The sequence below is a fragment of the Kogia breviceps genome, chromosome 2 (assembly GCF_026419965.1).
Source record: "Kogia breviceps isolate mKogBre1 chromosome 2, mKogBre1 haplotype 1, whole genome shotgun sequence".
NCBI classification, from domain to species: domain Eukaryota; kingdom Metazoa; phylum Chordata; class Mammalia; order Artiodactyla; family Physeteridae; genus Kogia; species Kogia breviceps.
Window position 1 is genome coordinate 146795792 of NC_081311.1, and position 16751 is coordinate 146812542.

At 43.1% G+C, this 16751-nt stretch overlaps 1 protein-coding gene across 1 annotated transcript in view; it reads right to left on the reverse strand.

The window, feature by feature from the left end:
* PDE11A (phosphodiesterase 11A) overlaps positions 1-7747 on the reverse strand; it is a 429207-nt gene extending 421460 nt beyond the window's left edge. Inside the window, exon 1 of the mRNA XM_059052757.2 lies at positions 6533-7747. Within this exon, the coding sequence (XP_058908740.1) occupies positions 6533-7444 (912 nt within the window). The 5' untranslated portion in view covers positions 7445-7747. The remainder of the gene's footprint in view (positions 1-6532) is intronic.
* Between the last annotated feature and the right edge of the window lie 9004 nt (positions 7748-16751).

Consider the following 16751-nt stretch of genomic DNA (forward strand, 5'->3'; position numbering starts at 1 on the left):
AAGCTACCTATGGGGACTGTTGAGAGGATTAAAAGTGGCAATGCTTGCTGAAGAGCTAATGCCAGGCTTGTAGTTAGTGCTCCATAAATAGAGTTATTGTTAATCAACAGTGGAGCTTCCATTTCCCTTCTATCATGTTTACATTTTTTAAAACTTGATACCCTAAAGAGGTATCTCAAAGGTTCCTCATTTTTTTCACTCAGGTGAAAAAGATCTTTTGAATTAAATTTGCAACAGCCTAAAGCTATGTTTTAAGAAAGGAAACAGAATTTATCATTAATATGTGAAACCACTGTTCAGCTGCTAAAACAACCAATTAATAAGAAACTCTTGGAATTACAGAAAATACACACTTTTTTATTCCAGGAAAACATCTTTACTACTTTAATCCTAAAAATAAATACACAAACAAATAAATTTAGCCTGAATGCCTGTGGATGATCGGAAACCAAAGTTTCTCCTAAAATATTAGAAATCCACCCACTCTTTTATGACTAAACTGTTTCTGTGATTCAAATTCCACTTTCCAAAAGAATGTGGTTAAATGCAAACTACCCTTAAAATAAGTGACTAAAGTAGCAAAAGTGGTGGACCTCAAGGATCTTGCTGACTTTCCATAAAACAACTCAAAGCTATTTCAGAGGAATGCTTCATATGACTCTTCAACACTATATGAAACGTGAAACACTAACTTCCAAATTAAGCCAGCCTTGTAAATAAATGGGTGACCCAAACCTCAGGAACCAAAATAAATTGGTCAGATTAGTAAACATTTAGATTATGGGCTGGGAAAAAAATTAAGTTAACCTTAAATTACCTCCCCATGATTCTGTAGGAACTGTACTTTTCTGTAATCTATCCTCACGTTCAAAGCAGCAAACGCAATTTGTCACTTTGTTTCTTATGATCGATCATGTGTCTGTCAGGAAGAGGGGCTGAAACAGCAAATGTTTCCGGCTTCAAACACAAAATCGATTCAGGTTCTGGGCTAGTGAACATGGTTGTGGGCTTGAGGGAATTTTTAAAACACTATGTGCAAAGTTGAAATGAGATTTCATGAAACTCCTTTGTAATTCTATTGTTGGAGTGGAAGCAACATCTGCCTTTTAAGCAAATCTCAGCAATTCAATCACAGGACTACAGACCCATGTCAGTCATCACTGGCTTATCAGGGAATAAGCATATTCACCACTGAATCTTCTACATACGTGAAATTAATCCCTTCTGAGACCAAACACTTTTAAATATATTTATTTCAATGGAAATTATTCTAAAATAAAATGAAAAATGAAGTTCAGTGAAAATAAATTAAATATCATTATATTATTATCTTAGATATAATAGCAATATAGTACAATGCATTCTTTTTTATATATAAATTTATTTATTTATTTATTTTGGCTGCATTGGGTCTTCATTGCAGTGTGCAGGCTTATTGTTGTGGAGCACGGGCTCCAGGCGTGCGGGCTCAGTAGTTGTGGCTCGCGGCCTCCAGAGCACAGGCCCAGCAGTTGTGGCTCACGGGTCTAGTTGCTCCGTGGCACGTGGGATCCTCCCAAACCAGGGATCAAACCCGTGTCCCCTGCATTGGCAGGTGGATTATTAACCACTGCACCACCAGGGAAGTCCCAGTGCAATGCATTCTTAAATATAACTTCCAGTATAATTTTTTGTTTGGTTTTTCATCTCTTCTCTTCAAGGAGAAGCAATCAGCTCTCCTTTCGTATATCATGAGAAGGCAGAGCAAGATCTGAATGAACAAAGATGGAGAAAGAGGAGTCCTGGCAGAAAGGATGAAAAACACAGAAATAGAAAAGCACTATCCAGCCATTAAAATGGCACGGAATTTAACTAGAATGGAGCTGAGGCCATGCGAAAGCAGTAGACACTAGGCTGGAATAAAATTGAACTTTTCCACCTAAGACTCACTATGACTCAGAGACAGGGCCGGCTTCTTGGGCATGTAACCAGTGCAGTTGCACAGGGTCTCCCTGCTTGAGGTTTGATGCTGTGCTGTGTGAAATTCTCAGTAATTTCATCTTTGAACTTGTGCTTTGTAAATGAAGTCCAACAGAACACTAGTGTATGAGCCAGAGCTTGGAGCCTTGGCTCACACTCAGTCTCCCCTTCCACTGCCTGCCCAGGACTGCTTCTTGGCCATGAATTCCCGCTGCCTGGTACCCTGGGTCCCGCCCAGCCTACCCCCTTGTCAACCCTGCCCAGAGACCAGGAGCCACAAGCAGGTCAAAACTGTTGAGAGTGAGGCCCAACTGATCTGCCATTGACCTCTGCTCCTGGCTGGGGCCTGGGTGCGAGTGGGGGGACGGTCAGGCGCATGCCCCATGCCGTCATGAAGAGGAGCAAGGCTGTGGTCATCCCCACCCAGAGCTGGCAGCACTATGGCACATTCAGCAGGCAACTCAGCAAGGGCCTCTCACTTACACCCAATCCAGGTACTGAGAATTTCTCAGCATAGAGGTTGAAATCACTTGGGGGTCACACATCTGCTGTGGGTTGGAGCAGCAGACCCTTGGGAAGGGAAAATTGACTTCTCCACCTCCAGCCAGGCTCCTGCTTAAACATTTTTCACTGAGCTCCACAAATCATGTAGCTGGCTCTACTTAGAATCTCTACTCATCCAGCTTTTCTTCCTATTTTTAACGATGGCTTTACCCTTCTCCATATTTCTCAGGTGTAGAATCTCTGAGTCATCAATGACTTCCCTCCCTCCTTACTCAAATTCACACCTGCAGGACAACCCCATCTGTCCTCTGCTGTCTATTCCTACTGTTCGTGCTTTAGTTCAGTAGTTCATCTGGCTCCACCAGTCCATCATAATAGATTCCTAATTATTTTCACAGCTTTGAGCCTCCTCTTGTTCAATTCATTTAGCCACTGCCACCAGGTTACCCAAAACCCCACTCTGACCATGCTAAAAGGTTCTCAAGGGCTCCCCGTGGCTTACTGTTAGTGAAGCTCAAATTCTTTAGTCAGGCACTCAAGGTTCTTTCTTCTTTTGCCCCCATCCTATTTTTGCATACCCATTCTATAGCATATGCAATACTCTGGCCAAATTAAACCACTCACTGCCTCCTATACATATTTTGGGTTGCTCATTATTGTGTTTCTGCTGAATCCATTTTGCTGTACCTGGATGCCTTCCCCTACTCCACAGCTATCTCCAACAGTGAAATCTAACCCTCTTCCCAGCTTGACTGACACCTCCTCCATGAAGTCTTCTATAATAATCCAAGTCACAATGTGACTCCATTTTCCTCTGTGACTAATGCCATTTAGTTTGTGTCATTTATTTATCAATTTATCAATAATACAGCTTGACATTAGTTGTTTGTGAACAGTACAAAACCTTGCACTTGGAAGAACTTGGAAGCACCTAGAAGGCAAGAAGCATGTCCTCTTACTTTTGTACACCCACAGGGCCCCTACCCGGGGCTTAGGTATAATGGGCACTCATTGTATAGTGTTATGTTTGTTGAAAACGATGAATAAATGAATCTGTTGTGCAAACAGATCAGGTTTTCTGAAAGCCTGGCACACCTGTAACCCTTCTGCGTCATCCCCTTTCCTCCTCTCAGCTCACCTAACAAAACATCCTGGCTGCTTTTCAAACCAAAAGCCCATCAAACACCTGTATCATCATTATCAACACTAACAAAAATATCATCTCACACTTTTTATTAATGTTTAAAGTTCTGTATTCTGAATGCTTAGGTGTTCTCAAAGAGAACACCTGTTACTTAAGTGCTCTTCTTTTCAATCTCTTGAGGGCTATTTTTTCATTACTATATTAAAGTGGGTTGTTTAATAACTTATAACAGGGAAAAAGGGTAGATTGCAGTCACTATGATACTGGATACATAAAATAAATTTTTTTTCACTTGTAATTCTTTATTTGTCTCCTAATTTCAAGTCTGTTTTTTAGGACTAACTGAGGAAAGTGATGAAAAATAATGAAATAAACTGAGGAGTTTTTTTGGCTGTCAAAACTTTTATTCGACTTTAGTAGTTCATTAGTCTACTCTTGACTTCGGGATGCCATGTTGATTATAATTTTCTAAGTGTTTTCAATGCCTTTCTCTCACCCATATTCTGAACCTCTAAGAGGATCATCAATCTTATTTACCAAATAATTAAATTTTTAAACTCCATGTGGTAATAAGTTCTTCAAAGTTCATCTCCTGAAGAAAAAAAAAAGCAAACTAGTTGATCCTGAGCAAGAAACACCTTAAAAATATAGTAGTTAATAAAGAATCAGGGAGGATGGTTATATTTTTACATGGAAACTTCAAGATGTTTACGTATACTATCAGAATTACAACAATAGGGCTTCCCTGGTGGCACAGTGGTTGAGAGTCCGCCTGCGGATGCAGGGGACGCGGGTTCGTGCCCCGGTCCAGGAGGATCCCACATGCCGCGGAGCGCGTGAGCCACGGCCGCTGAGCCTGCGCGTCTGAAGCCTGTGCTCCGCAACGGGAGAGAAAAAAAAAAAAAGACATATATGGTAGAAGATAATGGAGAAAGAAAAGAGAAACTTTCTAAGCAGATCAAAATGAAGACAAAGAGTGAACCAAGATCTTCAACTCTATAACACACTTCCCCTCCCTGTTTTTTGCCAGTCCTCCCAACAACCCAGTCTTTACAGCCATCATTACTACCCTGGGGGGATAAAAGAAGAACTCTCCACTCCCAAAGTCAGCTCCCAAATATTAAAAGGCAAATTTGCTTTACCCTCTGTCTTCAGAGTAGAGTAGGGCCCTGAAGAAACATCAGCAGCTGAAAACCTGATTTTCTATGCCTGTGGTAAGACCTCTAGCCGCAATTCTAGGCAGCAGGAAAACAAGTTAACTGCTGAGGAAGATGAGAATTATGCTCTTGAAGAAAAGACAGCATACGAACAGTATTAAATAAAAGTTAGGAGCTGACTGAGGGGAATAAGAAACAAAAAGCTATAGAAATGGAGAAAATCAGTTGGGGAAGAATAAGAAAACTAAGGGCAATAAAGAGAAAAGACTGCAATTCTGGGCTATAACAAGCCATTCTACTAGGAAGGGATTTTTTTTTTAGCCCAAGCACACAACAAGGATGTGGAAATAATGAGAAAGAGAAGAATTTGTGATTGTTCAACTTTTTACAGAATCTTCAACATATCAATTATTAAATGCTTTTATTTCTTCCCATGGCTTTCTAGGGTTATAGAGAAATAGACACTTATTAAAGATCACTCACTGCTTGCTTGTCCTAAACCTATTGAAGTCTTTAAGAAGGATATAATGAATAATGCATCTAATCAATAAAAAAGTAAATAAAAATGGTATTTTGATAGGCATTCCTTAACATTAAAGCGTTATATTGATAGACATCTCACAAAAACATGAAACTTGGTTTCAGTACAAGCTCGTCAATTTTCTACATAATATTGCCAACTTTCAGATGAAATAGAGAAAATTTTACCTTTAGTGTCCTTCCCATCACTTTTGCTATTCTGAGCAACAGCAACAAACTCTAGAGAAACATGCAGCTTTATTAGACAACTGGAAGAAGAGCTCATCAAATGACTACAAAACTTTCATGACCAAGGATAAGAACTTTCCATTATTATGAACACCAAAGAAGTCCCATAGAAAGTGGCATCCAGTTTCATTATGCTCAGTGAATAGATATTGAAGAAATTAGAACAGACTGGCTTTCAGATCCGGGATCTAATAGCAAGTTCAAATCACTGTGAAAATAAAAGGCTTAGAAATAGCAGACAACAGTATGTTGGGTTTCCTTTTCCCCCTGAATCTAGCATGTTCACCCTGCTCATTGTCTTTGGAATTGCTAGAAAATTATCCATTTTTTTTCGTTTGTTTCACAAACTAAAAACCTACTTGCTCAGTCCTGTCAAAAGCTGACTGCAGATAATGCTGGATTCAAGCCTAAATAACCCCTCAATTTGTCCAGCCTCTCTCAGCTCAACAACAGAAACAGTTAAAATCGATGCTAAAAAGGGATAAATGAGTCAGAGGCCCATTCCTCCCCTGACTTTCCTCCTCTTTTCCTCGTCTTCCTTACCTTGGAACTCATGATCTCTCCCCAATCTTGAATGAGAATGAAATGCATTACGGTCCCAAAATGACATCAGAGACACCAACATGCCCATTTTCTTCAGACTAACACTGGGATTCTGGAGTAGACATCTTTTTCTAGCACCTAACAAATGCATTCTAAAGCCATGCAGTGATATTCTTAAAGACAAGGTATCTTGACAGAGAAACACGAGGTATTATTGGGTACAAAACGTAGCCCCTGTGATATATGAATTTTCCACAAGCCACTGTGTGTTAGAAAAAACCATTAGATCAAAGATAGTGTAGTAACATTCTAACTAGTCTAAACTCAGAAGGAATTCAAACAGCAAAATTCATATTGTAAAGAGTCTACATTAATGTGTTCCTGGATGCCAAAGGGTAACAGAAGGCTTGGTTCCCAGACCAATGGGGCTCTGGAAGGTGACAATGCAAAGTCCTACCTGGTAGGCATCAGGAATGTTGACCGTCTCTCCATGCTCCCCGACATAGCCAATGATGCCTTTGCCCCAGGGGACCTGCACCTCATTTGAGTTTTCTGTGCAGCTGCAGGGCAGCAGTGGGGTTCCTGCATGCACGTCAAAGAATTTGGAGACCAAGCTCTTCTTGCCAGAAGCTGCCCCTTCCACCAGGAAGAGAGAGCAGCGGTCAGCATCCACCATGAGGCAGACAAAGATGAGGATCTTGTAGCTCAGGCTGGTAAGGTCAAGGTCATTGGAGATATCCTTGACCAGTTCCAGGAAGAACTGACGCTCATTATGCTTTTTGAGGTGGCACTTGTAGTCCATGGCAGTAGGGGGGTACTGAGGCACATTCACCCGCGATTCCAGCAGGGCACTGAGAATGTGGGCAGTGGTGGGGGGCAGGGAGCTGGCCTTCCGGAGAAGTGCCCTCCGCCGCACACTGCTCAGGGGCTCCTGGGCCCGGGAGGTCACTTGTTCATCGTAGGTCCTGTTCACGTGGATGGCCTTGGAGCGGGCAAAACTCTTCCTTAGCTCTTTCTGAGAAGCTCTCCGCTGCAGGCTCCCATCACTGCGGCTGCCACTGGCCCAGCTGGGACTCAGGGGAACCCCACCTGAGTCCCCACCACCCAGAGTGTGCTGGCTGCTAGCAGAGCCATTTGGTCCTGTGCCATCACCAACGGTGCTGCTACTGCTGCCACCTCCATGAGCCACGCTGCTTGTGCCAGCCAGTGTGGGCCTTGGGCCTAAAGCCCCCTGACTCTGACTGTGTCTCTGCAGCCACTTCTCCACCATCTCCTGCTTCCCCTTCCGCATCAAGTAATCTTCAAACAATTCTGGGTGCCTGTCCAGGAAAGTTTCCACCTCCCCAAAGTCCAGGCGGGAGGCTGTCATGGTCCCAGACACAGCTTTCTCTGCCTCTCTACACTTGGACCAAATGTTTCCCTGCCCCAGCCGTCTAGCCGGCCCTGCACATGACACCCCACCAGTATTCCCAGCTCCGGGCCAAGATTCTGCGGAGCAGTGGAATCCTAAGGGGCTGGGAAGCGCCCCTCCGTTCGGGTTCAGCGGCTGGCACGAACCCCACCCCCGGTCCTGCTACTTCTGCGCCGCACAGGTGCCCCCACAGAGCTGCTGCCGCCCGTTCTGAAAACCCCGAGCTACCGCTGCTCTTGCTCTGGCTGCCGCCGCCGCCGCCGCCGCCGCCGTCGCTGTAACAGGATGAGTGGACCACTGTGAAAGGGAGGTAGGGCAGGACACGCCCCTGAGTGAGGCACGGATCCCGGAGAGAGGAGAGAGCTGGGAGGAGGGAGATGCGAGCGCCAGACCAGCCGAAGCCCGCGGCCAGGATGCCAGGCGGTTCCTGGAAGAGTCTCTGGACTGCGGCCGGAATCGGCGCCTGGGAACACGGCCGACTCCTGACCGGAACACGATTAGAGGGAGAGACGCACTTTGTTCCTTCCCCCTCCTTCCTTCCTTACCTCCCCAGCCCTCCCTATTCCCCGCCCCTTAATTCTCCAGCGTTTCACAGAGGCCCCGCGGGAGCCCAGGTACTAGGAAGTGTTTGTGTTGTGCATGGATCAGACCCAGAAGCTGACTCCGAGGAAATAAGGATGCTGAGAGACAGGGGGATTATTTTTCTGGGATGTGACTGTGGATTCTTGGCTCCTAGGATTCCTCGGACTGCCCACTAATACTGCCCAGCTCCTTGTGGGCGTTCAGTAAATAGTAACAAAACTAGATTTATGGAAATTACTAAATGAAGTTCCCCATCTGAGCAATTCATGACTTGAACCAAATTCATGGTCCTGGAGTTGGGGACGGGAGGGTGGTACACGGAAGGAGGATGTAAAACACAGGTCCTTGGATTAGAGACCCTGCCTAGCAGGAGTACATAGTAAAGTGGACTTGAGGGCCTCTGGGCTTCCTTCCAAGCCAGTCCTGCATACGGGGTGGTTTCTCTTCTTTTCATGAATGACTTGCCATCTCTTTCTTCGCTCAGTCTGGCTTCCTTTACTTTCAATATCTTAGGGTTGTGGGTAAAGATTCTCCTCTGTGGGAGCTTTTCTTTCCCCAGCCCTAGGGATGCTCCAGATCTGGCTAGTCTCAGCTAGTTAGGCTAAGAATAACCAGGTTTCTCTTAGGCCTTTTCCAACTTAGTGGCTAAGTTTAGGTGATTTGCCAGGAAACAGAAGCAGGCTGATCACACTTTCTTGAAGCCCAAGGGTCTCCTCTTTTGTGAGAAACAAAAGCAGATGGAGAACCATCCAGTTCCCTAGGACAGCAGGACAATCTAGAAGTGCTCTTACAGAACGCCAGTGACAGGACTTCCCTAGTGGTGCGGTGGTTAAGAATCCACCTGCCAATGAAGGGGACACAGGTTCGGTCGGGGAAGATCCCACATGCCGCGGAGCAACTAAGCCCATGCGCCACAACTACTGAGGCTGCACTCTAGAGTCCATGAGCCAAAACTACTGAGGCTGCCTAGAGCCCGTGCTCCACAACAAAAGACACCGCAATGAGAAGCCCGCGCACCGCAACGAAGAGTAGCCCCCACTCACCACAACTAGAGAAAGCCCGCCCACAGCAACAAAGACCCAGTGCAGCCAAAAATAAACAAATTAATTAATTTAAATAAATAAATAAACTGCATTTACAAAAAAAAAAAGAATGCCAGTGACGAGGGTAATAGAAAAGCTGCAGAGGAGGCAGGTAGCGAGTTTTATGGGGCTTCCATGTGGCAGGACACACAGGTGACTTATGCAGTAAGTAAAGCTTACTCCAGACGATGTCCTCACCAAGGTGTACTGAACACTTGCTATGTGTTGATCACTTTAAATTAACATGTTAATTTAATCCTCACAACAGATTTATGAGGTAGGGACTCTTATTATCCTGTTTTAAAAACAGGAAACTCTGAGAAGGTGAGTAACCTACCCAGCGCACACAGTGAGCTGGTGCCAGAGCTGGGATGTGGGTCCACTGAGACTGGCCCCAGAGTGAGGTACACGCTCGGCCACATCATTGGATTGTCTCCTACCTGTGTCAGTTCAGTCCTAGCTCTACCGGGATTTGGGCCAGTAATAGAGATTCAGGGACTGGGGCATAATGTTCTCTAAACATTCCTTTGACAGCAGCAGGAGGAGCAGAGAGGGAGAAGAGAGGCACTTGTTTGAAAATTCCAAATTTCCCAGCTTAGTAGTGTGATTAAGGGCATGGTCTTGGCACTGGCAATGCAACTGTGAACAAAAGATCCTGCCTTCGTGGAGCTTACAGTGTGGTGGGGAGACAGCTAGTAAACAAATAAAGTAAATACAGTTGACCCTTGAACAACAGGAGTTTGAACTGCAGGTCCACTAATACACGGATATTTTTCAGCAGCAAATACTACCGTACTACACAATCCGGGGTTGGTTGAATCCATGAATGCAGAACCACTGATACAGAGAGCCAACTATACGTTATAGGCGGATTTTCAACTTCGCAGGGGTCAGCGCCCCTAACTCCTACTTTGTTCAAGGGTCAACTGTATACAGAATAAGAGAATGTCAGTGGTAAGTTGCTATGAAGAAAAACAAAACTTGGCAAAGTATTAAATAAAGTGATGAGGTGGTAGAAAGGCCTTTCTGAGAAGGGAATACCTCAGCAGAGATCTGGTAGAAATGAGGAAATGAGCTATGTTAACATCTGTGGAAAAGAGTGTAAGTTACAGGAAATGTGCTGAAGTTGTCAGATGTAATGTGTTTGGAGTACTTAAGAAACAGTAGGGAAACCAGCTAGGAGACATTGAACCAAGCATAAAATATTGGTAGTTTGGAGCTGCAGGCTGCTAAGGAGATGAGTCGTGATAAAGAATTAAATGAGGGCTTCCATGGTGGAGCAGTGGTTGCGAGTCCGCCTGCTGATGCAGGGGACACGGGTTCATGCCCCGGTCCAGGAAGATCCCACATGCCGCTGAGCGGATAGGCCCGTGAGCCATGGCTGCTGAGCCTGTGCGTCCGGAGCCTGTGTTCCGCAACGGGAGAGGCCACAACAGTGAGAGGCCCGTGTACCACAAAAAAAAAAAAAAAAAGAATTAAATGAGAAAAAAGAGCTTAGCACAGTGCCTGGTACACATAAAGTGCTCAATAAATGTTCCCTGTTGTATTACTTTTATTATCATTATTATTATCCTAAAGTAATAGTGTGTGGCCACATCTCTGGTAACTTGGGTGACCCATCAGTAAAGATGGTCAGAGCGGTATGCTGGAGCTGGCTTATAAGGGCTCACAAGAGCCTGTTTTAGCATCTCTTTACAACTCCATGTTCAGTGACATCATGTAGCTTGCAGTCAGCCATGATGGGTGTATTTACACCAAAGAAATCAACAAATGCTATGAAGAAGGACTTTTTTTTCCCAGATTGCTAGTTGTCAAACACCTACCAGAATTCAGAGGAAAAAATTCTACTGCCCACCAGTTGATGGATAAATAAAATGTGGTGTATCCATATAGTGGAATAAATTTAGATGTAACAAAAATGAATGAAGTACTAATACATGCTACAACTTGAATGAAGCTTGAAATCAGTGTGCAAAGTAAAAGAAACCACTCACAAAGGACCACATACTGTAAAATTTCATTTATATGAAATGTCCAGCATAGGCAAATCCATAGATTAGTGGTTGCCAGGAGATGAGGGCAAGAGGAGATGTATGAAAGTTTGGTGGGGGAGGGGTAACCACTAATAGGTATAAGGCCTTGGGGGGGGTAATTAAATGTCCTAAAATTAAATGTGGTGATGGTTGCACAATTCTGTGAATATACTAAAAACACTGAATTGTACATATTAAATGGGTGACTTGTATGGCATGTGAATTATATCTCATTAAAGCTGTTATAGAAAAAAAAACAAAAGCCATTTACCAGCACACGACTGGTCAGAATAGAGCAGCACTGCTGTGCAAGGAGGCAAGAAAAGCAATGAGCATCCTCAAGGAAGGGAAAGAAGCAGACCACCCCTGGGCTGCCTGGAAACAGGGCTTAATAAATAGACATTTCCTTAATTCCATCTTCCATGTATTCATTACATAAGCAGGTGTTTCACATGTATTATGTTCCAGGCTCTAGGAACAAAAGAAGACCAAGACAAAACCTCTGCCTTTGATTGAGAATCTCACAGTCTACAGTGCCAAGAGGAGTTGGAGTAGAATACTGGGAAGGGTAGGAGAAGGAATTGAGCATTTGTGGCTTGGTTTTGAATTGGCTATAGCCTTATTCCCTGCTTGGTTCATGAGGCCACTGAAGAAGTCAACTGTTGAGGAAGAAAATGAAAAGGTGACAGAGGGCACAATTAAGATGCTTCAGAGGGCTGTGATGGAGGGCTGCATGATAAGATGTGTGGCGATCTGGCACCAGCTGCCATTTCATCTTCATTCTCCATTTGTAGAATGGTATAGCTATTAGTCATGGTTCCAGCAGGAAATAGAGCACACTCAAAGTAATTCTTAGAGGGTTAATTTACAAAGGAACTAATTACACAGGTAAACCACAGGGATAGTGAAAGAACTTGGGACTCACAGCAGCAGAGAAGTCACCACCCTAGACCTGATGAGAGCAGGAAGGGAACAGTTACCAGGACCCAGAAGAAGAGACTTGTGAGTGACTATTGCCTTCAGAGAAGCAGTGACAACCTGTCAAAGGACATGGACAGCTCAAGCTGACCTCAAAGGATGTGATATCAGGAATAAATACCTTGATTTCATTTTTCTCCCTCCCTCATATCCTGACCAGACCTAGCTAGAAGCTAGAAGTTAGGAGCTTGTTGATGGAATCCATATGTCATCCCTCCTGGGCAGAGAGTAGGACAGGACAAGGGATTTGTGTAAGATCTGCAGGGGCAAATGGAAAATAATTAGCCCAAAATGGAACCTTGAAGAAGTCCCCTTAGGAAATAATGGATGCTATAACTCCAGAGAATTTTCTGTGTAATTCTGCCCTCTTCTGCTCCCTGCTAATTCCACCAAAACTGTCTATAATAAACCCTACAACTACATTTGCAGTCAACAAAACCCTCTATGGCACTCACCCTGAAAAGATACAATATTGTGAAGATAGTCAGCTCAAGTAAGAAACTCTGCAGACTCCCTCCCTATCTACACTTCCCCCTTTCCACCAAGTTGTAAATATTGACCAAGTAGCCTCTCATTGGAGAAGATAAAGGGGCCCTCCTATTTGTAGTTTTCAAGAATAACTAGTTTTCAAGAATAATGATCCAAGTATTCATTACTTCATCACTGCCACTGTCAATTAAAATTTATTGAGCAACATGCAAAGCACTGGGTTACTTGCAAGGTAACTTTTGTTATTCCAAAGAAGACCTATTAAATTTTAGTACTGGATGAAACCTTAGAGATCATCTAATATTCCACTTTCGTTTCACACATGTGTAAATTGAGATCCAGAGCAGACATCTAACTCCTCCAAAGTCACCTGCCAAGCACAACCTCTGATCTGCTCCTGGTTCCATCCTACCCATACATCCCAGAACTCGATACCAACCTCCTGAAGCCAATGAAATTCTGTTGCCTAAGCTCTTCTCATAATCATTCCATCTCCTAAAACAGACTTCCCTTATGTGGCCAGTAAACATCATCAGATACGCTGATCCAATTTTCAAAATGAAACATTCACTTCAAAATTAATTAAAATTGGCATAGTATTCTTTTAGGAAATAGGAGTCCACAGGATCAAACAGAAGATGGGTTATTCCCATTCCAAAAAGATGAAAACTTCCACAGAGATGTTTACCTTTATAGAAATTTCATTATCAGAATTGGTCATAGTCTATACCAAATCCAAAACCTGAGGTGCTGTGTTACTCAGGGTTCTCCAGAGAACACAGAACCACTAGGATTATATACAGAGAGAGAAAAGAGAGACACATATGGAGATGGAGATAGAGACAGAGACAGATTTATTAGGAGGAACTGGCCCACATGATTATGGAGGATGAGAAGTCCCATGACCTGCTATCTGCAAGGTGGAAATCTAGGAAAGCCAGTAGTGTAATTCAGTCTGAGTTTGAAGGCCTGAGAGCAAGAGGAGCAAATGATGTGAATCCCAGTCTGAGGGCAGGAGAAGATGAGATGAGATGTCCCAGCTCAAGCAGTAAGGCAGGGGGAAAAGGGTGAATTCCTTCTTCCTCCACCTTTTGTTCTATTCAGGCCTTCAATGAACTGGATGATGCCCACCCACATTGGGAAGAGCTGAGTCCACCAATTCAAATGTTAGTCTCATTCATAAATATTCTCACAGACACACCCAGAAACAATGTTTAATCTGGGTACTCTATGGCCCACTGGATTTATCACATGAAGTTAACCATTACAGGTACCTTACCTCGTTTTAAATTTTGTAAGCACCTTTTTTTCCCATTCTATTTGTGTAGAATCTCTACATGTGCCTGTTTAAATTGTCACTCGCTATCCCAGCAGTGATTTCACCTTAATCCAGTGAAATTTTGTAACCCACAGTAACTCACAAGAGAATGGTAAATATATAAAGTTACTGTGTGGATTAATATACACCAGGAGGGATAAATTAGATTAGCACTGTCCAGCTGGGCCTTTGGGATTGAAGTCTGTTTCTTTAACTGCAGAAGAAGAAACTGTGCATGTAAATTCTGAAGCACGCATTTACACACTACCTGGACAAGTATAGCTGTGTTACACAGTATAACTGACTTAATTCCTAGTATCACTAATCAAATTAACAGGTTGCCCTCAATAGCTCTTATACTCTTAGCAATAGTCATGTACAACAAATTACAATGGTATACTTTTTGTTTAAAATAGTTTAATGTTAAATTTTCTTTTTTACTCCATTTCAGTTGTCTTTTTTCCCTCCCCTCACTATTATCATTTTTAGCTATTTCTCCCCAAATTATCTTTGAACAAAATATAGCTCTCATATTTAACTTACAAGGACCTCAGCTTCCTTAGATTTAGTGCTCCCAATACTGTGCTATCCCATATGGTATCCACTAGCCACATGTGGCTAATTAAATTTAAATGTTAATAAATTAAAATTAAATAAAATTATAAATTCAGTTCTTTGGGAAACTACTCACGCTTCAAGTGCCCAATAGCCATGTGTGGCTAATGGCTACCATATTGGACTGTGTATACCTTAGAAAGTTCTATTTGGGAGTGCTGCTCTAAGATCATCTGCAGCCCTAAGATTCAGTGTTTATTCACCAGTGTCATTCAATGGCCTCCCAACTGTCAAATATAATGTCCATTTTAATCCTCATACTGGTTTCATGATAGTGCTCTGTTCATGAAACTTTTTCTCAACAGCACCATTTCCTGATTCTGTATTACTTGAATGGATTTTAATTACATTCTCTCAAAACAGTGAGTAATCATTTCTCAGTTTATCTCACTAGTTTTTCTACCTCCTGTGGCCTTCCTTAATTGTTGCAATTACTCATTTAAGGTCCATTCCCATGACTGCATCTCCTGTTTTTATACTCCCCAATCCATATACCATGTTCCAAGGTGATTCCATTTTCTACCAACAGATGCTATCTTATTTAACTGGGCTGCCATAATGAAATACCACAGACTAGGTGTCTTAAACAACAGAAATTTATTTCTCACAGTTCTGGAGGCCGAAAGTCTGAGGTCAGGTCAGGTACTAGCATGGCTGTGTTCTAGTGAGAGCTCTCTTCTTGGCTTGCAGATAGCTGCTTTCTCACTGTGTCTTCACATGGCAGAGAGAGAGAGAAAGCTCTCTGGTGTCCCTTCTTATTAAGGCACTAATCTCTTCAAACCAGGGCCTCACCCTCAAGACCTCACCTAACCTTAACTACCTCCCAAAGGCCCCATTTCCAAGTACCATCACATTGGAGGTGAGGGCTTAAACATATGAATTTTGCAGGGACAAAACATTTAGTCCATAACACATACATAACAAACCACCTCAAAATTTAGTTGCTTAAAACTAAGGGGTGTTTTTTGTTTGTTTTGTTGCTTATCACAGTTGTGTGGGTTGACCAGTGGTTCTTCTGTGCCACTTGGTATTAGCGGGAATTGCTCCTATGGCTGCATTTAGCTGGCCGCTGGAATGCACTGGAACCTCCAAGAAGGCCTCTTACACACATCCAGGACCTCAGTGCTGGGGTTACTCATTTCTCCTCCAGGAGGCCTCTTGCCATAGAGGCCTCCAGTTTTCTCACTGTCTCATCCTCAAGTTCTTCTTCATATGGCTTCTCTCTCCAGAAGGACAACCTGTCCTTCCTTACAGCGTGGCATCTGGGTTCCAAGGGGGAGTGTTTCAAGAAGATAAGCCCAATGTGCAAGAGCTTACCAAGCTTGCATCATACTTAATATCCCATTGGCCAAAGCCAATCATACAGCCAAGCTAACTGCAGAGGAAGGACAAGGATGTGAATCCTTACAGCTGTGGTTCACTGGGAGCCACTAATTTTACAGTCAACCACACAAGCTCTCCCCTGAATCCCCAACCCACATTTACAATTGCTACAAGAAATTTGCTCCTAAATATCTCAGACACTTCAAATTTATCATCTCCAACAGCACTCTTGCTCCTCCACACCTTAGGTCATTCAATTCTATATATTTTACTTTAGAAATTTCTCTTTGAAACCAGATTCTCTCCTCCAAACCCACTTGCCTTAATTCAAGCCTTCATTAACTGTCCAGTTCTCTACTGAACAGTACTGTCTTCCACATAACAAGTGTAATAATGGCACAGCCTTACTTATAAACATTTTTTTAAATAAACTCTTTATTTATAGACATAAGTCCTTGTCAAAGACATGTAGTGGGTTGAATGGCAGCCTTCCAAAAGACATGTCCTCCCAGAACCTGTGAACGTGACCTTATCTAGAAAGAGGGTCTTTGCAAATGTAATTAAGTTATGGATCTCAGGATAAGAGCATCCTGGACTTACGCCTAAATCCAGTGGTAGTTTTCCTTATAAGATACAGAACAGAAAACAGAGATACATAGAAGAGAAGGTGATGTGAAGACAGAAGCAGAGACTGGAGTGATACATCTACAGGCCAAGGAACACCAAGGATTGCTGGCAGCCACGACAAGCTAGGAGAGAGGTGAGAGATGGATTCTCCCTCAGAGCCTCCAGAAAAATAAATAAATAAATAAACCTTTCCCAACACCTTGACTTTGGAGTTCCGG